The sequence below is a fragment of the Hipposideros armiger genome, unplaced genomic scaffold (assembly GCF_001890085.2).
Source record: "Hipposideros armiger isolate ML-2016 unplaced genomic scaffold, ASM189008v1 scaffold_675, whole genome shotgun sequence".
NCBI lineage: Eukaryota > Metazoa > Chordata > Mammalia > Chiroptera > Hipposideridae > Hipposideros > Hipposideros armiger.
The window spans coordinates 469,312-487,618 of NW_017732025.1; the positions used below are offsets into that span (position 1 = coordinate 469,312).

General features: G+C 39.8%; 1 protein-coding gene across 2 annotated transcripts; it reads right to left on the minus strand.

Annotated features, from left to right (window-relative positions):
• Positions 1 to 7,438: 7,438 nt before the first annotated feature.
• Positions 7,439 to 17,008, minus strand: CUNH1orf52 (chromosome unknown C1orf52 homolog). 2 transcript variants are annotated; one of them, XM_019626417.1, is made up of 3 exons: positions 16,685 to 17,006; positions 15,835 to 16,033; positions 7,439 to 11,504 (listed from the first exon to the last, which is right to left on the minus strand). In XM_019626417.1, the coding sequence occupies exons 1-3, from the start codon at positions 16,958 to 16,960 to the stop codon at positions 11,431 to 11,433; spliced, it is 549 nt and encodes a 182-aa protein (XP_019481962.1). In that variant the 5' UTR covers positions 16,961 to 17,006; the 3' UTR covers positions 7,439 to 11,430. The 2 variants fall into 2 exon arrangements, with proteins under 2 accessions (XP_019481962.1, XP_019481963.1); XM_019626418.1 differs by lacking the exon at positions 7,439 to 11,504 and adding an exon at positions 11,511 to 12,792 and having other exon boundaries at positions 16,685 to 17,008.
• Positions 17,009 to 18,307: the final 1,299 nt, after the last annotated feature.

Genomic DNA, 18,307 nt, shown 5'->3' on the forward strand with positions numbered 1-18,307 from the left:
GGACGTAGCCACCATACCATGCAGGAGTCCAACCAGCAGCTTGTTGTGAAGAGCGCGCACTCTATCCACTGAGCCATCCGGGCGGCAGCTCACTTCAAGGTGCCAGGTTCAGTCTTAGTTGCAGGTGGGTGTAGCCCACCATCAAACAGGCAATCTTTTTGTTACACCAGCTGAACCATCCTGCCACCTGTTGGCAGGTCAGCAACAGCTCAGCTCGGGCGCGGCGTCACTGGCCCACGTGGGAATCAAACCGGTGGCCCTGTTGCTCAGAGCTCGCGCTCTTAAGGTAACTCTTAACCAACTGAGCCACTCGGCCGGCCTGCTCATTTCTTTTTAGTGCTGAATAATATCGCATTGTCTGGTGAAAATATATTCTTATCTTCTTCTTTGTTACACAAACAGTAAAAAGTAGCATAGTATATATATCTTCTGCAGCTTCCTTTTTTTATTTTATAATACTATATCCTGGATGTTTTTCTATATCCATACAGATAACTTCTTTATTTTCCTTATTTTTCCTACTGCATATTGTGAAGATAAACCATAGTTACCTAATCAGTCCCCTATGACACTTGAATTACTTTCAATATTTTTCTATTATAATGTTTCAATAAATAACCTTGTACATATATTGTACATGTACCAGTATATAGTTATAGGATAAATTCCCAGAAGTGGGATTGCTAGGTCAACAGGTAAATATATTTGTGATTTCTGCAGATTTTGCCCAGTTGCTCTCTATAGTGCTTGGATTATTGTGTCCTTCTACCTGCATTGTATGACCATACTGTATCCCCATAGCCTCACTAGAGTGTGTTCTCAAGTGGAATTACTTCAATCCAGTTGGTGAGAAACAGTATTTCATAGTAGCAGTAATTTGCATTTCTCTTAAAATTATCTATTTGATTCAACAACTCTTTTAAAAAATCACTTAGAAAATAGACTCTACTGAAGATACTGACCCCTTGAATAATCTATGATCAATCACTCACTCCCAAGCTCTTCCAGTGTAAACCCAAATGCGTCTCCTCATTTGGAGACATGGTGGAGAGCAGCATGTCTCCAAGTTCATTCCACAAATGTTACCAGCTGTTCCTCAAAAGAGTTCTGTGCTTGAATTTGAGACACTGGGCCAACAGGGTAAAATGGTTTCTTTTTTAATGATTCCTCAAAGCCTTTGGAATTCTCATGTTCATTGTGAAATTCTAGCAGGAAAGAATCCTAGACTTTTTCTCGGAGCATCTGTAGTTTTCTTGGAACACACTTCAGGAAACACTGATGGAGAAGCTTTAGGAGGTTGGGTTGGATTCACATCTAGTCAATGGCCAATGCTGAGAAGTGATTTTAGTTTCACTTTTTAAAATAAAAATCCCTATTGTTTTCTTTTCCTAAAAATCGAGAAAGTGGGGAGAGTGAGAAGCTCAGTTAACTTAAGTTTATTAAATTATAAATAGTTGGGGGCCAGCCGAGTGGTGCCGTGGTTAGGAGTTGGCTTGGGACACCAGCGCTGAGCATCAGGGCCCTGGTTCGGATCCCACATGAGGGCGAGTGACGCTGTGCCCTCTACAGCTAAGATGGTGAACAACAGCTCAACCTGGAGCTGGGCTGCCGTGAGTTACTGGCGACGGCGTAGGCTGCAGCCCCTGCTGAGGTGGGCTGCCATGGGCTATCGTGAGTGGCTGGCAGCCAGCGTGAGTGGCCATCCAATGGTGGGCGAGCGACTGCCTCACCCAGGAAGAGCGCAATGATAATACCAACATGGACCAGTGAAGCAACATCCTCCACAACTAGACTGAAGAACAAAAGGACAGCAACTTGTCTGTTCTTCTTCCCATATTCCCCAACACTGTTTCCCTCCACCAATTCCCCAATAAAAATTTTTTTTTAATTATAAATAATTGGATTAACTGAGGTACAGGATCAGAATCAGAGTGTTTAGCTTCCCTCAGGGTCAGCCTGGGGACATTGGTAAATAGCTCTTTGCTTACCCTCTTTCCCCCTTGGCTGTTTTGCTTAGCACCCCCTACAAATATAGGCTGGCAGGAAAAGACCTGAAAACTCATTTGCTCTAAACTGCTAAGAGTTGTGTCATTTGTTGAATATCTTACTGAACAATTTCTAACTTTGTTGCTTTGTGCTAGCAGGGTCCCTGAGTTTGTCCCACAAGAAATGTAAGGCCCTGCTGACTCCCCAGCAGCTCCCAATCCCGTTAGGAAGATAAGATATGGCCAGCAAGGAGGTAACAATGTAAGTGTGATTAAGTGACAAGATGAGAGTCAGGATAATGTTACTTCTCCCAGGGAGCTTCTCTCTTGGGAGTCTGCTTTTTAACCCTCTGGTAAAGCTTTGCTGGGAGCTCTCCTTGTGCAATTTCCCCAACTCCACAAGCCAGATAAGGAGGCATTTTCTTTTTTGCGGGGAGGAGGTGTTTCCTGGCATTTTCCTTTCTTAGTTGGCTAGCTCTGGGTGCCTCCCGCAGTGGGGCAAGCCAGCTGCTGTGGGGAACCTGAGAGGGCTGGCCTGCCCAAATACAGATATTTCTTCAGCAGCCTTTGGCTCCACCTAAGGTTTTTCTCTGTTAATTGCAATAATATTGTCAATAATGTAGAAGCGGGATGGGAAATAGCCAAGTCTACTTTATTATTGTTTTCCAGCAGTCCTCGTTTCACCTCCAAATTTGTCTTTATTTCACAGTGGCCACAAATTCCTTTTGCTGGGGTCAAAATAAGCAGGTTCACAATTTGAGCACTGGTGAGTAGCTTTTTAGAATATGAGTAGCTTTTTGGAGCAGTCTAAAATGAAACATGTTTTTTCAGAGCAGCTAAAAAAAGGACCTATTTTATAAATGCCAAATTGCTGTTATAAAGAGTTGGCTTCTGGCAAGGGACTTAATATTTTAGGACTTCAAGGAGATATACAAAAATTTTGAAAGTACTTGTTTAAATGTGGTCTCAATGTTAGGAGGAATAAGTCAAGCAAACTGGATGAACTTTACATATGACTTTGTCTTGAATTCTTACTCACGAAGTAGTTCTATAATCAAATACTACAACCAAATACTTAGTTACAAAGATGTTCATCTTAGTGTTATTTATAGTGGTGAAAAATATGGAAATATTTTTAATGTCCAATAGATAAATGAAAATAAAAATTAGGTTTCTGAAGAATTCTTAATGGACTCAGTGCTTAAAGTAAAACATCTATATTGTTTAGACTATGTACATATATGCATAGGAAAAATGCTCTTAAGAAAACATTGTATATCAAAATGTTAACAGTGGATTTCCACACTAAAAGTGATTTCTATTTTGCCCCAGAACTTCTACAGTGAGCATGTATCATTTTCATAATCAGAAAAACTTTAAACATTACTATTATAAAGAATTTATATCGGGCCAGCAGAGTGGCGCGTTGGTTAAGAGCTGGCTTGGGATGCCAGCTCTGAGCAGCAGGGCCCCTGTTCAGATCCCACATATGAGGGCCAGTGACACTGCCCTCTACAGCTAAGATGGTGAACAACAGCTCAACCTGGAACTGGGATGCCATGAGTCGCCAGCAACGGTGTAGGCTGCAGTGAGGCTGCAGTGGGCTGCCATAAGCTACCGTGAGTGGCCGGCAGCCAGCGTGAACTGCCAAGAGTCGCCGTGAGCTACCGTCTCATGGCCGGTGACCAATCTGCCTCACCTGGGAAGAGTGCAATGATAATACCAACATGGGCCAGTGAAGTGACATTCTCCATAACTACAATGAAGAGTAAAGGATAGCAACTTGTCTGTTCCCCTTCCCCAATTCCCCAACGCTGTTCCCCTCTCCCAATTCCCCAATAAAATCTTAAAAAAAAATGAATTTATATCTAACATTCATTTTATGAGAATTGAAACAAAGTGACTTACGTAGGTGTAATGATTTGTTATTGTATTTTCAGTGTAAACATTATTCCTGTCCTTGAAAAGGCTAAATATACTATTTGTAGTAAAAAATGCATTTAAGTTTTTGTTTTCTGTACTTCTGTAACATATAGATTTTTTTCTTACTTTTGGCACTTATATGAGGCCGTTGAAAACCTGTTCTCCATCACTGTTTATCACCTTTTCAAATACCTGTTAGAAAAATTAGTTAAAATCATGGTAATGCTAAGAAAATCTAATCTTCCTTCAGCGAACTCTCTTGGGCTTAAAAAAAAAAAAATCAACACTAGGCTGTGTGATCTGAAAAAACCTTCAGGGCAAAAGATTAAATTAGGACCCCAGCAAGACTGACATAGGATAGCCTTGCTACTGTTACAGTGGAAACAAAAGTGGAAAAAGAATAGAAAAACCTAGACAGCTCATAATTAGACAAAGTGACTGGATGAATTCAGCAACTTGTAAATAAGTTAAAAATACACAGGGACCTGGCCAAATTATCTAGAAAATGCCGTTTACTGTCTAAGGTTTTAAGTCAACATCTCCAAGTTGGCGCCAGAGGCTACTACCTGGCAATCTTATTTCTTTCTTTCTTTTTTCTTTCTTTCTTTTTTAAATTATCGTAATCTTTTTCACACAGGTGAAGCAGCAAGGCTGGGGAGGCTCTGACATGTGTGGTAGTGAATTCCAAGTGCTTTGGTTCTGAATTAAGTCACTTACCTCAGGGGTCCAGACAGTCAGGGACCCCCAAGTAAGCCCTTCTCCCAGGTAGCAGCTGGATGTAGAGGAAAAAGAATTTGAAAATTCAAAAGCACCCTACATTGTAAGGGCTTATTATCTTTCTTCCCCAACTATGGAGCAGTCTAGAGAAATTAACCCTCTCATTTGTTAACCTCAATAACAGGCTTTAACAGATCTGTAGCCATGGATGGCTCCAGTAATTGCCCTAATTAGTTTGGTATGGAGGGAGGCTGGGGCAGGAGGCATTTGGAGCTGAAGTCATTAAGCCTAATTTAAAAAGAAAAAATCAAGAATTTATGCCTTGCAGATTTGACATATGGGTTGCAGATGTTATGGAAGAAATTTTACTGCTAAAGCTTTTAGGCCCCCATTTTGTAGTTAAGGAAAGGATTGGAGGGAAAAAGCCTAAAGGCAGAAAATGGTTCTATTCTTGACTGTTAAAGCTCCAGGGAGGGGTGTGTGTGTGTGTGTGTGTGTGTGTGTTTTCAAACCGAAAACTAGTAAAAACCAGCAATAGGGTCTTAAAATCCCACTGGCACGTGAGCCTTGCTTATTATAGCTTTGCTGGCAGACAAGTCACCTCCTTAGTTGGAAGTGACTATTTTGTTATTTCCTTGCAGTTTCTCTCAGGAATTCTAAATTTAAAATGTTAGTTCAAACTCCCCAGTGTTCTTGGGAAAGTTGCTAGAATTTTGGTCCCTTTTAAAAACAAAGACAGATAATTATACCAGGAATAGAGCTGCACTTGCGCTTCAAAGATAGGCACCAAGTCCTCTGTTTCTTCTTCCTGTTTCAGAAAATGGTAAGCACAGAGAAAAAGGAACAGGAGTTCCAGACCCTGGGTGCCAAAATGTTCCAGACACACAGGAAATGACTTTGCAAATCCAGCCTTTAAACCTGTCATTTCATGGGCTTGTCTGTGAGCCTAGAAAAGGAGGCAAAGATCACAGAGAAGACCTTCTTACCTTATAGGGAGGCCTTCCCACACCCCAGTGCTGTGACTCTAAACCCAAGCCATAATTTGAAATGCTAGAGAAAAGCCAATGAAATTTGAGGCAAAATTTGTGGGTGAAAGCTATCTCGCTTTGCTTAAAACAAAAATGTAGACTTTGAAAAACAAGTGCAATGTTAAAATGTATTTTTGGAGGGAGAGGGATACATTCTCAGCAGTACTGCTTTAAGGCTTTCAATTAAAAAATACTCCAGGGGCTGGCCAAGTGGCTCAGTTGGTTAAGAGTTAGCTTAAGAGCGTGAGCTCTGAGCAACACGGTCACCGGTTAGATTCCCACATGGGCCAGTGAGCTGCGCCCGAGCTGAGCTGCCGCTGTGCTGCCAACAGGTGGCAAGATGGCTCAGCTGGTAAGAGCATGTGCTCCTAACAACAAGGTTGCCAGTTCAGCTCTCGCATGGGACGGTCACCCACCAGCAACTAAGATTAAACACGGCACCTTGAGCCTCTGAGCAGCCATAAGCTGCCGATGGGCGGCCGGATGGCAACAGGACTTGGAGCTGAGCTAGCTGCGCCCTCCACAACTAAGATTGAAGGACAACAACTTGGCTGGTCCCCTTCCCCAACACTGTTCCCCTTCCCTAATTCCCCAATAAAATCTACAAAAAAATAAAATACTCCAAATATGTGATAAGCTACTATGTCACTGAAATGTGCATTCATCTTCTTAAAACATTTACGTGTTGACTTTACTTTTACATTAATCTGAAAGATGTTTCTGGTATATTAAACAAACGTGGCACCTCTGGTTAGTGAACTAGTTTTGGATTCTAATTCTCCAGGTATTTGTATTCTGAGTGTCTTCTAGGGTCAATAAATTCTTTGACTGACAAGGAATTAAGTAGACAGGAATTAGTAACTATCTGCCCATTCAGGCGCTCCTTCCACCCCTCCTGTGTAGTGAGGAAGCCCATTGGGCCTGAAGCCAGAGCGCCTGCCCTTCCCAGCTTTACCGTCTGAGCACATCACTTAACCTCTCTGCACCTCAGTTTGCTCCCCGGAAAAGCACGTACCTCACTGAATTAAATGAGTTGATACATGTAAAGCACGAACAACAAGCCTGGCACACTGGAAGTACTCAGTACATACTGGCTATGCGTTTAGTGCTGAGCACGGGGAAAAGCAAGGCAGAGGTGCAGACACAGATAAGCAGAACAATGTGCATAAAGGGGGGAAAACTTGAACTGCCTCTTGGAGGATAAGAGGGGGTTCGCTAAGCAGATGTAGAAGGGCTATGCCAAGTGAATGGTACAAGTGAAGGCATAGAACTATGAAATTAGTGTATCTGGGGAATTGTAAATGATTCATTAGAGCCGGATTAAGAGGTGAATGAGGAGAACGCTCAGGATTTACTGAGCAAACCTCTGGGATGGGAGGTGGGGCAGAGGGCAGGTTTCTGAATTGATGGTGATGCTATTCACCAGAAATGAAATACAGGAGGTGGTGTGTGGGTTTTGACACAATGTGTGCTTTTGGACATACAGTATGTGAGGGGTCTTTGAGAACCAAAGGAAAACGTACAATTGGATACACAAATCTGGGGCTGAAACTTGACTGGACTCAAGACGCAGTGTAGAGAATGAGAAGGGGACAACATAAGCTATTGGCATTACAGCATATTGGCATCTGGAATACGTGGCATTCCAGAGCAGTTGGAAGAGGAGCCAGAGAAAAGAAATATAGAAAACCAGGACAGTATGGGGCCCTGGAAGAAACCAAAGGAATAAAAAGAGTTTCACATCAATTGAGATGTTTTTGACTGAAAATAACAGAAGACTCAAACTGGTTTAAATTGTCAAGATTTATTGGCCCATGTAACTGAAAACAAAAGCCTCTGGATCACCCCTAGGCTGGGGGTGAGAAATGCAGCTTACCACCAACATTTAGCAGTTATATTGGGTGCCAGGCAATTTTCTAGTCAATGAACGAAACAGCAAAAAGTCCCTCCTCTGGGGACTGTACATACAAGTGATTCTTGGTATCTTTTATTTTCCTGCATTAAAATGCAAATGTGATGCTTCAAACTGGGGAAACTATCTAAAGGGAAGGAGATGAAGAGAGAAAGCTTTAGAATTTAATGAAAAGTCCAAAACATTTGCTGGTAATTTAACACCTTTTTGTCGGACTGTCAGGAACTTCTGTACTAAGTGATAACAGATGGATAAGACAGGAGAGCAGTTCTGTATGGATACAAAACTCTAAAATCCAAAATACCACCAATGATACATTTTAAAGTCCAGTTGTGGATTTAGTCAGTTTTTCACTGAGTTGTTCATTCAGATACATGTAAGAATAATTACAGCTTTCAAATATCTCCAGTAGGGCTTTGTATTTAACTTGATCATGTGGGAACATGTTTTATATGTAGGTCATGTCCAAACCTGCACTAGTCCATTCATATTTTATTTTAAAAAGTTTGCAATAAAAGAAAACCTCTCAGCCATAATATCCAACTGAGTACTATCAGTTTCTCATATTCCTTATCTTCCCAATGCCTTAGTTCATTCAGACACGTTATCACTCTACTGGACTACTGCCAACGGGTCTTTCTGACTTGACTTGCACCCTATGTATCCATCCTCTCCATGACTAGCAATGAGATTTTGCTAAAATGAAGATGGGTCCTTTGTTCCTAACACAATGCTTTGCGCCAAAAGGTCCTTCATAAATCTGGCATGGAACGGGATACAGATTCTAGCCTGAGCTCTGAAGCTAACGCACAGTGCATCTGTGGGTATACTGCTTCATCTGGTGGGCCTATTTTCCATTGTCCAATATGGAAATGATAAAACCTACTTCATTAGGTTTTTGAAAAATAAAATACTACTCTATGATTGAACTCTGTGAACTCAAAAACACTATAGGGCATTAAGAATTAAGATGAGAAAGTTGAAGTTTGCAAGTAAGTCCAGATACTAGTATTTTAATGGCTAAAAAGCAGTGTTAATTTTCTCAGTAATGTTCTAATTCCAACTAGAATGTTTTCCATAAAACTCTATAAAGATATTTACTCTTTGAATTTTAAAATGTGGCCCACAAATGCTGTTTTCTTAAATTTTATCCTTGTACAAAAGGCTGTGCAATGTGACTTGATTTATCCTATAGATGAGAAAACAATCAGAAATATCAAGCGATTTGATTCTCTACAAAGGAAGCAATTTGGACAGAGGGTTTTCTTTGTCTATATGGATTTTTACAAAATTCTTCACTGGGTTTTCACTAGCTGAACCAAACAGCTCTTTACCTCAGTACCCACATGCACACTTAAACATGTTCCTAAGACATCTTTGAGGGGAAAAGAATTCACTCTCTAATGTGATGACAGACGTGGAAAGTGACATTAAAGTTCACTTTCCAATCAGGGATATTTCTGTGGAAGGTGAAGCAATACTTAAGCAAGTTCATTTCCCCTTCCATTATTAGGCCTTATTTAGAAAAAAAACTCCGAGATTTGGAGCAGCCTGGAGCAGGCTGAGTGAAACTACTCCAAAATATTTAGCCTTCTTCTTTAAACCCTCTCCCCTGCCTCCTAAAACCAGCTTGACCTGTGCTAGCATAGGTATACATCCCTCAGCAACTGTTTAATAATCTCACAAGGGTAGCCAGTACCTGTCCTGTCTAAAATATCAAAACACACACCCCCTTAAAAAAAAATGCAGTATGTTTCCCCTCCATTCTTCTGTTACCTTCTAGAAAGGAGGCTCAAAGCACCATTGGGGACTTAGATGTAATGAACTTTGTTCTGTCTTAAACTAAGTGGTATAAGCTGGGAATTGAACCAATGGATGGTAAAAAGAGGTTCAAGATTTTCAGACAGTGGCTTGCTGGGCTGTGTGTGTGTTATGGTTTGCTTTCATGCAATTTTTTAAAATCTTGTTAATATTTCAGTAACTTCTGAGATATCTGCTTCACCAATATATGCATCCAGACTATAGATTTCTCAATTTCAGAATCACAACCTCATAATTAGAATTCCATTTGTTGGGGCAGGCCGAGTAGCTCAGTTGGTTAAGAGCTTGCTCAAGAATTCCATTTGTTTGGTTTGATGTGACACTGGGGTCATACTTTACCAGTTGATATCACTCCCTAGTATATGATACTATAGCCCTTCAAACTATTCACATATAAAGACTTGTTTTATCAATTACTTCGATTTTGGGAAACATACGTTATTAATAAACCTAGAGGATAAGCAGCTGTAGAATTGGCTTTAGTGTTTGAGTTATACTAGAAGCCATCATACTATTATGTTCCTTCCTCATTCCACAAAACACCACGGCTAGCACACTTTTAATGACTTTTACAAATTTTAATCTACTTGATCACGTTCCCAACTAAACAGATTTTATAGTTTTTCAAATGTTGGCTTCTAGCATGGGGAGAAACAACAGGACTGGGATTTTTTTTTAACTCAAAGACTTTTGAGTCTTTGAAAGAAATTTTTTTTAAAGAACAATGTCTTTTTCTTATACACTAAATGTAGTGTCCTGTAATTAAACCTTATCTCTTAAAGGCATAAGAATCATGCAGATTGATGCACTGTATTTCTTTATATTGTTCTAAATGTTACAAATAATGGCACTGAATTTTGGACTGTAGAAGTCAAATCAAAGATTATCTTCCTGACTACAACATTATTGATTTTTCTTATTATTATATGCAAAGGAGCCTGGGTACAGAAAACACACAGAAGTAGGGTTGTCAGATAAAACACAAGATGCTCAGTTAAATTTGAATTTCAGATAAACAAATTTTTAGTATAAGTATGTCCCAAATATTACATATACTAAAACATTATTTGTTGTTTATCTAACATTCAAACTTAACTGTGTCCTGTATTTTTATTGGTGACATCTAGCAAGTCTTTGTAGAAGATCCCTATCTTCAGGCAAACTTCTATTAAACAGGGAAATTAATGAATTTTCATAATCTAAGGCATATATAAGTGCAGTAATACTATCAGGTGAGGCAAGGAACTCCACTAACTACCACAGAAGAAGGGATGTCTTTTATAGTTCCTGGAAGGGATGTCAATTATAGTTCCTAAATTATGATTGGTGGATAGGTGGTTTAGTGTGTTGATTTTAGAGTTCAAGCATCATGAGTTAAATCCCAGATTCACTGCTCACTAGCTATGTAACCTTGGATAAATTAATCTCTTTATTATAAAGTGAGGCTACTAATACCTACTTTACAAGGCTGTCTGAGGCCCAGATATCACATATGCACAAAGCACCTGGAAAAGAGGAGGCACTCCCTAAATGGCAATACCTACTATTAAAACATCACATGGCAAAGAGGGTGTCACATACAAATATTCAAATGTTAGTGTTATGCAGTAACAGTAATACTGAATAAGTAATTTTATTTCCATGATCTATTTACACTGTACAAACACTGTTGAAAAGCACCCTACAAGTTCACAGGACGTTACCATATATTTACTTTAAAAATATATTCCTTTATAAAAGGTTCATAGAACATTGGCATGTCAACATGTGACAAAACACATGCCACCAATTCTGTGATAGCAAGAATGCTTCCAAGTGTTGTCAATTTCACCATCACAAGTCACCATTTGAGTTTAAATACATATAAGTTTTAAATAAAAAGTGAATTCTACAGTGGAAAGTTCCTGCAGCAATACTTATTAGTTAATTAACATGTACTGTCACGGAGATGCTGTTTCCTAGTAATTTACAGTATCAACTTATCTGCCAAAAAAACCATTTCAATAAGTTTTGCAGTCCAAAAATTCTTGTTATTTGTTGTTTTCTACTTTTTCTTCTTTGTTGGTTCTCCTGGTTCTATTTTGCGTTTTTTAGAAGTATGCTCATCTTTTTCATCATCTTTAAACAGGAAAGGAAGAGTTTCAATCAGTAATTTAAAAAATGTTAAGCATTAAAATTTCATTGACTTTATACCAAATCATTACCCTCAACTAATGTTTCTTTCAGTTTCCCAATAAAAAACAAAAATTAACTTTTAGAACCCTGATTTTAAAGTACAAGTAAAAATAAGGAATTTTTTTCAATTGTATTATTACACAAAATTCAGAAAATGACCCTTTAATGCTATACTGATGTAACTTAAAATGAGAAAATCAGATGTTTTGAAAAAGCTATTTCCAAATATTCTACAGCATATACACTGTATACATTTAAATATAAAATTATCTACACTATGTATGACTAGAACACATTGTTTGTTTTACAAAAAAAGATATCAATTTAACCATAACATTAAGTGGCTATCAGTTGTTCTTTCCCTTCCAAACCTGCTTTCTCTCCCCTGCAAAACACCCTATCTTACCGCCCACCCCCCTATATTTTGCAGTCAAAAAACCACTCACAGGAAGATGTTCAATTGAAACTGTATGTTTAATGTTGTCCTCTGTTGGTAGTTCTACTCTCCCAACCCTCTCCCCCCCATTCCTAAGAGGGTGAGAACATTCCAAAGGCAACAGAAAAGCAGGCCTCTTCCCTCCTTCACAGTCTCAAGAATTTTGAAGAGAGAGGGGGGAGAAGAACCTTACATTAAAACCATGTCCTTTATAACCTTTCCAAATGTTCTTAGTGTCTATAGCCACAGAACATTTCCAATTAATAAAAATGTCAAACCTGAAAAAGTGAACCCTTTTATTCAATTTAAAAAATCCAACTACATGATTCAATAAAACACAGAGTAGCACAAGCCGGCTACTAATTTCCCATCTCTCTGAACAAATGTGTGGCTTAATTTTTAGAATTCCATATAGATGAAATAAATAACATGTAGAAGATGTTATGATTTATAAAATACAAACTTATTTTAAGCACATTAATGAATTCATTGTACTTCTTTATTTTCTCTATCAACAGGTACTCATAGTTCAACAACTATCATGTGGTGGCCTATAAGCTATTTTGATGTTAAAAGGGTCTTTCATATTAAAAAATTTGGGAAGCCACTGATACAGATTATAAACTATATAAGAAATATAATGAAAACCATAAGCCTTCAATTTCCTTCTGCTAGCTGTACCATACTCAGGATATCTCCTTTGTTGATATGGGCAATAATTAGTATCAACAGCAGGTGATTCATCTTCATCTTCAAACACAGCATGGTGATGTTATTCACATATTTCATTAAGCACTGTGGATTTATGTAGACAGTAAGATAAAATACAATTCGGATCAATGAATTATCCCAGGAATTTACAAACCAAAGTTTCAATTGGTAGTTTATCATTATACACAAAACACTGGCTCTACAAAGCAACTTATGTGACATACAGCTCAAACAAACCAGGACCTTTGTTTTTTAACTGAAGTTTAATTATCATCATTCTTGACTTTTGAAGTTATTTTCAGTACTAATATAAAAATTAAAATTACTTTCTAACTCTATTAGAAAACCCACTGTTAACATGTATTAAAAAGATGATCTTAAAACACTTCTGCTTTTAATCTGCCATTTGTTACAAGTAAATTTACTGAATAACAACAAAATTACTAAGGTTGGAAAAGTAACCAGCAGTGATTTGAGCAGAAGAGCTAATGCCATCTAGTGCTATAACAAGGCATTGCCTTAAAAACCAGAGCAGGAAACAAAAAAAAAACAAAACAATACGCCAAACCCTGAAATGTTCATTTAATGTGCCATATACTAAAGATGCACTAGTAATAAAACAAATTTTCTATTATGGAATTCACATCACCTGAGGTAAATAAGTTTAAATTATTAATACAAACTAACTTTCCAAATTAAAAAAAATATTAGCTACTTTAGCTTCCATGAATAATTACATGTTAATAAAGCTATAATTACTATCTAAGCCTTACTGATGTACATTTTACAACCACTAAACAAGAGGTGCTAATATGTAGCAAGACTCAATGATGAGATGAGTTTTGAATCTTTCCCAGTTCCTCTTAAAATATCTGTTAGAAGTTAACTGGCAAAAAAAGGCAAAAGGGCAGAAAATGGGAAGGAAAGGTAAAAACAAAGTAATGTGATAATCTAAAAATTTAGCTAAGAGTTTAGCTGTGGCATTTCTACTACAAGGTATTCTTTGAATTAAGAAAACAGGTAAAAAATAATGTTGGGGAAATTGAAACTGTGAACATGGTATGGGAGTCTGAAATAACAAAAATCACTTCAAAAGGGAAGGTATTTATGGCTATTTATTCAGTAACCAACAGTAAAGTCAAAATTGAAGATTTCAGAATTACCTTTTAATCTTATGATTTAACATTAAACTGGTGGAGTGTTTTTGCGACCTTTTGTTTTTCGATATTACCAACATTCACTTTTTGATGCAGGACCATAATATGATCAAAAGGTCAGAAATTATTTATGGCAATAGCAGTATTGTTTGCCACATATTTGGAATTCCTTCTACCTGAACTCAATAGGCAAGCTGGAAAAAAAGATAATTCTTTCCACTTGTTTGTCCTGGTTATATAATCCTAGACTTTTCCATAGAGGAGCAAAGGAGAGCACCAGCCTGTGGCACCCTAGTTAGAATATCCACCACTCTTAGTGGCCTTAGTGCTGGTCTTCCTACTGCACATTTCTCAAGCACTCTAGCTTGAAAACAGTGACACTAAATCCCAATTTAATAAGGCATCATTTCCACTTAAAGACCAGAATTTGTGAAGGTACCTGTTTTAGAGCTTGCCATTTTTTAATTTTTGTGACCTTGGACAAGTCACACAAGCTCTCATTTACACATTTCCCTATCTGCTCTCACAAGGTATTATAAGCATTAAAGAGTACTTACGCAAAAGTGCTTTTATTAATGAAATAAAATACTATACAATATTAAGTATTTTAAATGCCCCCTTCATTTGGCCTCTTCAAAAAGATGCCATTTACTGAAAGTGTGCCTTCATTTGTGACTTCTAATCCACATTGGGAATCAGTGAAAGAATGGAAAAACCAAGTAGAATCAAAACTGGAGTAAGAATTACTAGTTAGTTACGCTTTTTCTTAAAACAAACAAAACTCTCTGCATGGTTATAACAGGAGCTAAGTAGGTAGCCCTTATATTATGGGAAGAAGGTCAGAATCTGTTTAACAAAAATGGTACATCCTCTCATTACAGCCCAAAATATTTAGTCCAAGTCCATTAACTGTCCACTGAATATTCACAATGTATATTACAAATGGTTAAACAAACATAAATAAGACCTGGACCCTGCTGTTTAAGGAACTCATTTTCATAAAGGAGACGGATTTACAATTAATTAATCACATAAAAGGTGATAAGTGCTACCAACATTAGAACACACTAGGTACAGAGGAATGAAAAATTAATTACAGGGAAGCGATATCTGAGTTTTTTTTCTACTTTGAGTTGGATTTTGAAGGATGAATGAGTTTACCAGCCAAAGGGAGAGGGAAGAACATTTCAGGCTAAGATGCAACATATTTTGAAAGGCATGGAACTATAAAATAGTATGGTCTATTCATTTTTTAATTTTAAGATCATAAAGTACTAGGAAGGGAGCCAAGTGAAATGAGGATGGAGAGAAAGGCAGGGACTATCATAGAAGGCTTTGACTTTATGCTGTTGGTGAAGGGAGTTACATAATCAGGCATGACTTTTAGAAAATGAACATTAGCTGCAGTGTGAAGGATGGAATTGGAACATGTGGAAGTAGAGCTTACTGTGATTATAGTCCAAGTAAGAAGTGAAATCATGATATAAAAAAGGCAAAACAACCACGTCATTATCTTCCTATTACTAGCTTTAATTACTATGTAATAATACGCAGTTAAATTCATTCTGTCACACCAATTTTGACTCTAAAGCACAACTGCTTTAATGTAAAACAAAGCCTTTAGCATTATGCAGCGGCAATCACAAGAAAGACTCCATGAGTTCACTCGTACTGTTCTAATAAGGCACCATAAACCACATATACTTCTGGTTGCGCTATCAGAGATTTCACTTTAAAGCCTGAGTAATTTACGATCTTTCTCTAAAATACAGCAAATACTGCTGGTTGTGATAGCAGAGCTTCAAAGCTGGACTATCTTTCTCAAAAAACACAGCAAAATGTATTCAAAGACCATCATCATCAGCTCGCTAACTCGCTCAAGTTAAATGTCATTCATTAACTGTCTCCACCTTTTTAAACTCCTCACAGGGACCAAAAGGTATTACCGCCAGAGACCGCCTCTCCTTACCTGATTCCACCGTCTCCTCCCCTTCTGGCAGAAGCCTAGCTTTCTTAACGTTCTGCGGGGCATCATCACCATTGTCCTCGTATATGTTTGACCATTTTATTGCCATATCCAGTTCTGGAGGGGGTGGTTTCTTCTCGGGGGTGTAGGTTTCCGGAGGTGGTACATAGTTTGACTTCCATATTTTGAATTCCTTTGGAGGCTGTTAAGCAAACACATTAAGAAGCACTGTGAGGAACCGAGGTTCCTATCATGGGTATGGGGCACATGCACCTCCCTGCCGTTCGCTTATTGTTCAGGCTGACTTTTTTCTTTTTAAAGGTTTAAAGACACATTTCTTTTTTTTTTCCATCAAAATCACAATACTGTTAAGTGAATAGCCAAAGGGTTCCCTATACGAATAAAGCTAATAACTTTTAGTTACCAAAGAAGAATCCAGTCTCAGAGATACTACGCCAAGGCTGACCCCTTCAGGAGGCTGCAGCAGACACTGTCTTGGAGGCAGCACCGCAGGCACTTCGGCGTCAAAGGGAAGGGGTCTCGGGGAGAAGCTGCAGCGGGGGGGGCGGGGGGAGTCACCACCGTTAGTCCTAGCCGCGCAGGGTCGGGGCACCGAGCGCGGAGGTTCAGGTCTCCTCACGAGTGGGCGGGGGCTGCGGGTCCGATCTGACACCCACCAGGCTGGGGGAGGGGGCCCGGGCTCCCCAGGGCTGGAGGTGGGAGGGGGTGGTACGGCATCCCGCAGGGGGTGACTGCGTGTGGGGGAGCGGACAGCCGGTCCCCAGGAGGCGGCTCAGGAGGAACGGGGGCAGAGGCCGGGACCAAGATCAGGAAACGGGGTCGGGGACCTCACCTCCTCAGGCGCCTTGACGACGTGCCTCTCCCAGTCTATCTGTTTGTTGAGCGGATTGTACAGAAAGGCCGGGCGAGTCACGCTCCGAAACAGCTCGTCGGGTCCCGGCAGCCGCTTCTCCATCTTGTTCCCACAGCCGCTCGCCGACTTCCCCGCATCCAGAGCCCTGCGACTCATGTCCTCCGGCTCGCTGTTATCCTCCTCTTCCGAGGAGCCTGAGCTGCTGCTCCCGTATGCCGCGAAATAGCTCAGGGGGTCCTTCTCCTCCGCTGCCATGACGGTTACGCGCGACGATCAAGGGCTCCGCCGGAAGCCGGAAGCTGTTCCAGCTCCCGCCCCGCGGTTGGCCCCGCCCCAAACCTCGCAAATAATCTCGGGGCCAGCGCCCCCTGGGGGTTGCGTCGTGTTACTGCGCCCTGGTTGAAGGACTAGGGCTGTAGGCAAGACAGCGCGCATTCCCCAGCAGAGGTTTCTTTTGCTCATTCCATTTTGAAATGCCCTGAGAAGAGACAGAGCCTGAGTCAGTGGTCCCAACCAAACTTTCAGTGTTCAGTAAGAATTTATTAAAGGCACAGAAGAGCTAAGAAATTTCCCTTTTCACTGCCACCTCACTTTAGCTCTTACCCAGAGAGGCCAGGATTTCGTTCTCATCCTGCCTCACCTCCTCTTAAAAAAAAAAAAAAAAAAGTGTTTCCCTCACTAGTCATGGAAGACCTCTATGGGTGGTGAACTCATCAAGTCACAAACTGAATCCTCTCCTGGTTGACCTCATTTCAGCATGTTCTGAACAACCTCTCTGGGATGAAACTCCTGGATTGCATCCCACTCTCCCGGGTCCTCCACACTCTGGTTTCTCATTGTCAGCCTCCTTCCATGCCTGCTTTGCTCTATATGGCCCTTAAACGCTGGTGTTTCCTAACATGTTACGTTGTCTTTCAGCAATACTAACATTTTGTAGAGGGTGTTACAAAGTTGCAAGTCAGCCCATCCTTTTTCAAGGCACTGACTACGTTATTCTTGTGGCTCCCGAATCTGGGCCTCCAACCTCAACCTTTCACCTCCAAGCTCTGGACCAAGCCTCTTCCTGGCTCTTAAACTTTGCATATGGACTGGGGTCTCAAACACCCCTTTATGGGATGAGTAACTTGTCTTTGCATATAACTTGCTTTTGCATTTGTGTTTCCTCTTACTAAATAACATAACCATGTGCCTAGTCACCAGGTAAACTAAAAATTCTTGACTCCTCTGGGTGAACTAAGAGGGAATGATACCCAAATGAAAATGATAAAGTTGGTATCAGTGTAAACATTCATAGACCCCACTTAAGGAGCCTACTCATCTACACAATACATTCATCTCCAGGGGGCAGAAAACATGTCTATCTTATTCACTCCTTTCCTAGTCCCATAGCACACTGCCTGTGAGCTCCTGGAGGGGAGGAGTTGGATTGTGCTTTGTTTATTCTTATATTCCTAGAACCCAGCTCAGTGCTTGTCACTGAGTAGATGTTCATTAAATATTATAATTTATGAGGCTGTGGTATACATAAGTGTTTCTCAAAAATTTCCATCCAATTACCTATGTTGATAAAAATGATGGTCCCAAAGTGCAAAGTTTGGGAGT

Excerpts from the sequence above, each read along its gene's own strand:
- CUNH1orf52 (XM_019626417.1), bottom strand. The coding sequence starts at position 16,960 with ATGGCAGCGGAGGAGAAGGACCCCCTGAGCTATTTCGCGGCATACGGG. Across the intron at positions 16,034-16,684 it reads TCGTCAAGGCGCCTGAGGAG|CCTCCAAAGGAATTCAAAAT; the intron begins GTGAGGTCCCCG and ends TTTGCTTAACAG. Across the intron at positions 11,505-15,834 it reads GGAGGAGACGGTGGAATCAG|ATGATGAAAAAGATGAGCAT; the intron begins GTAAGGAGAGGC and ends TCCTGTTTAAAG.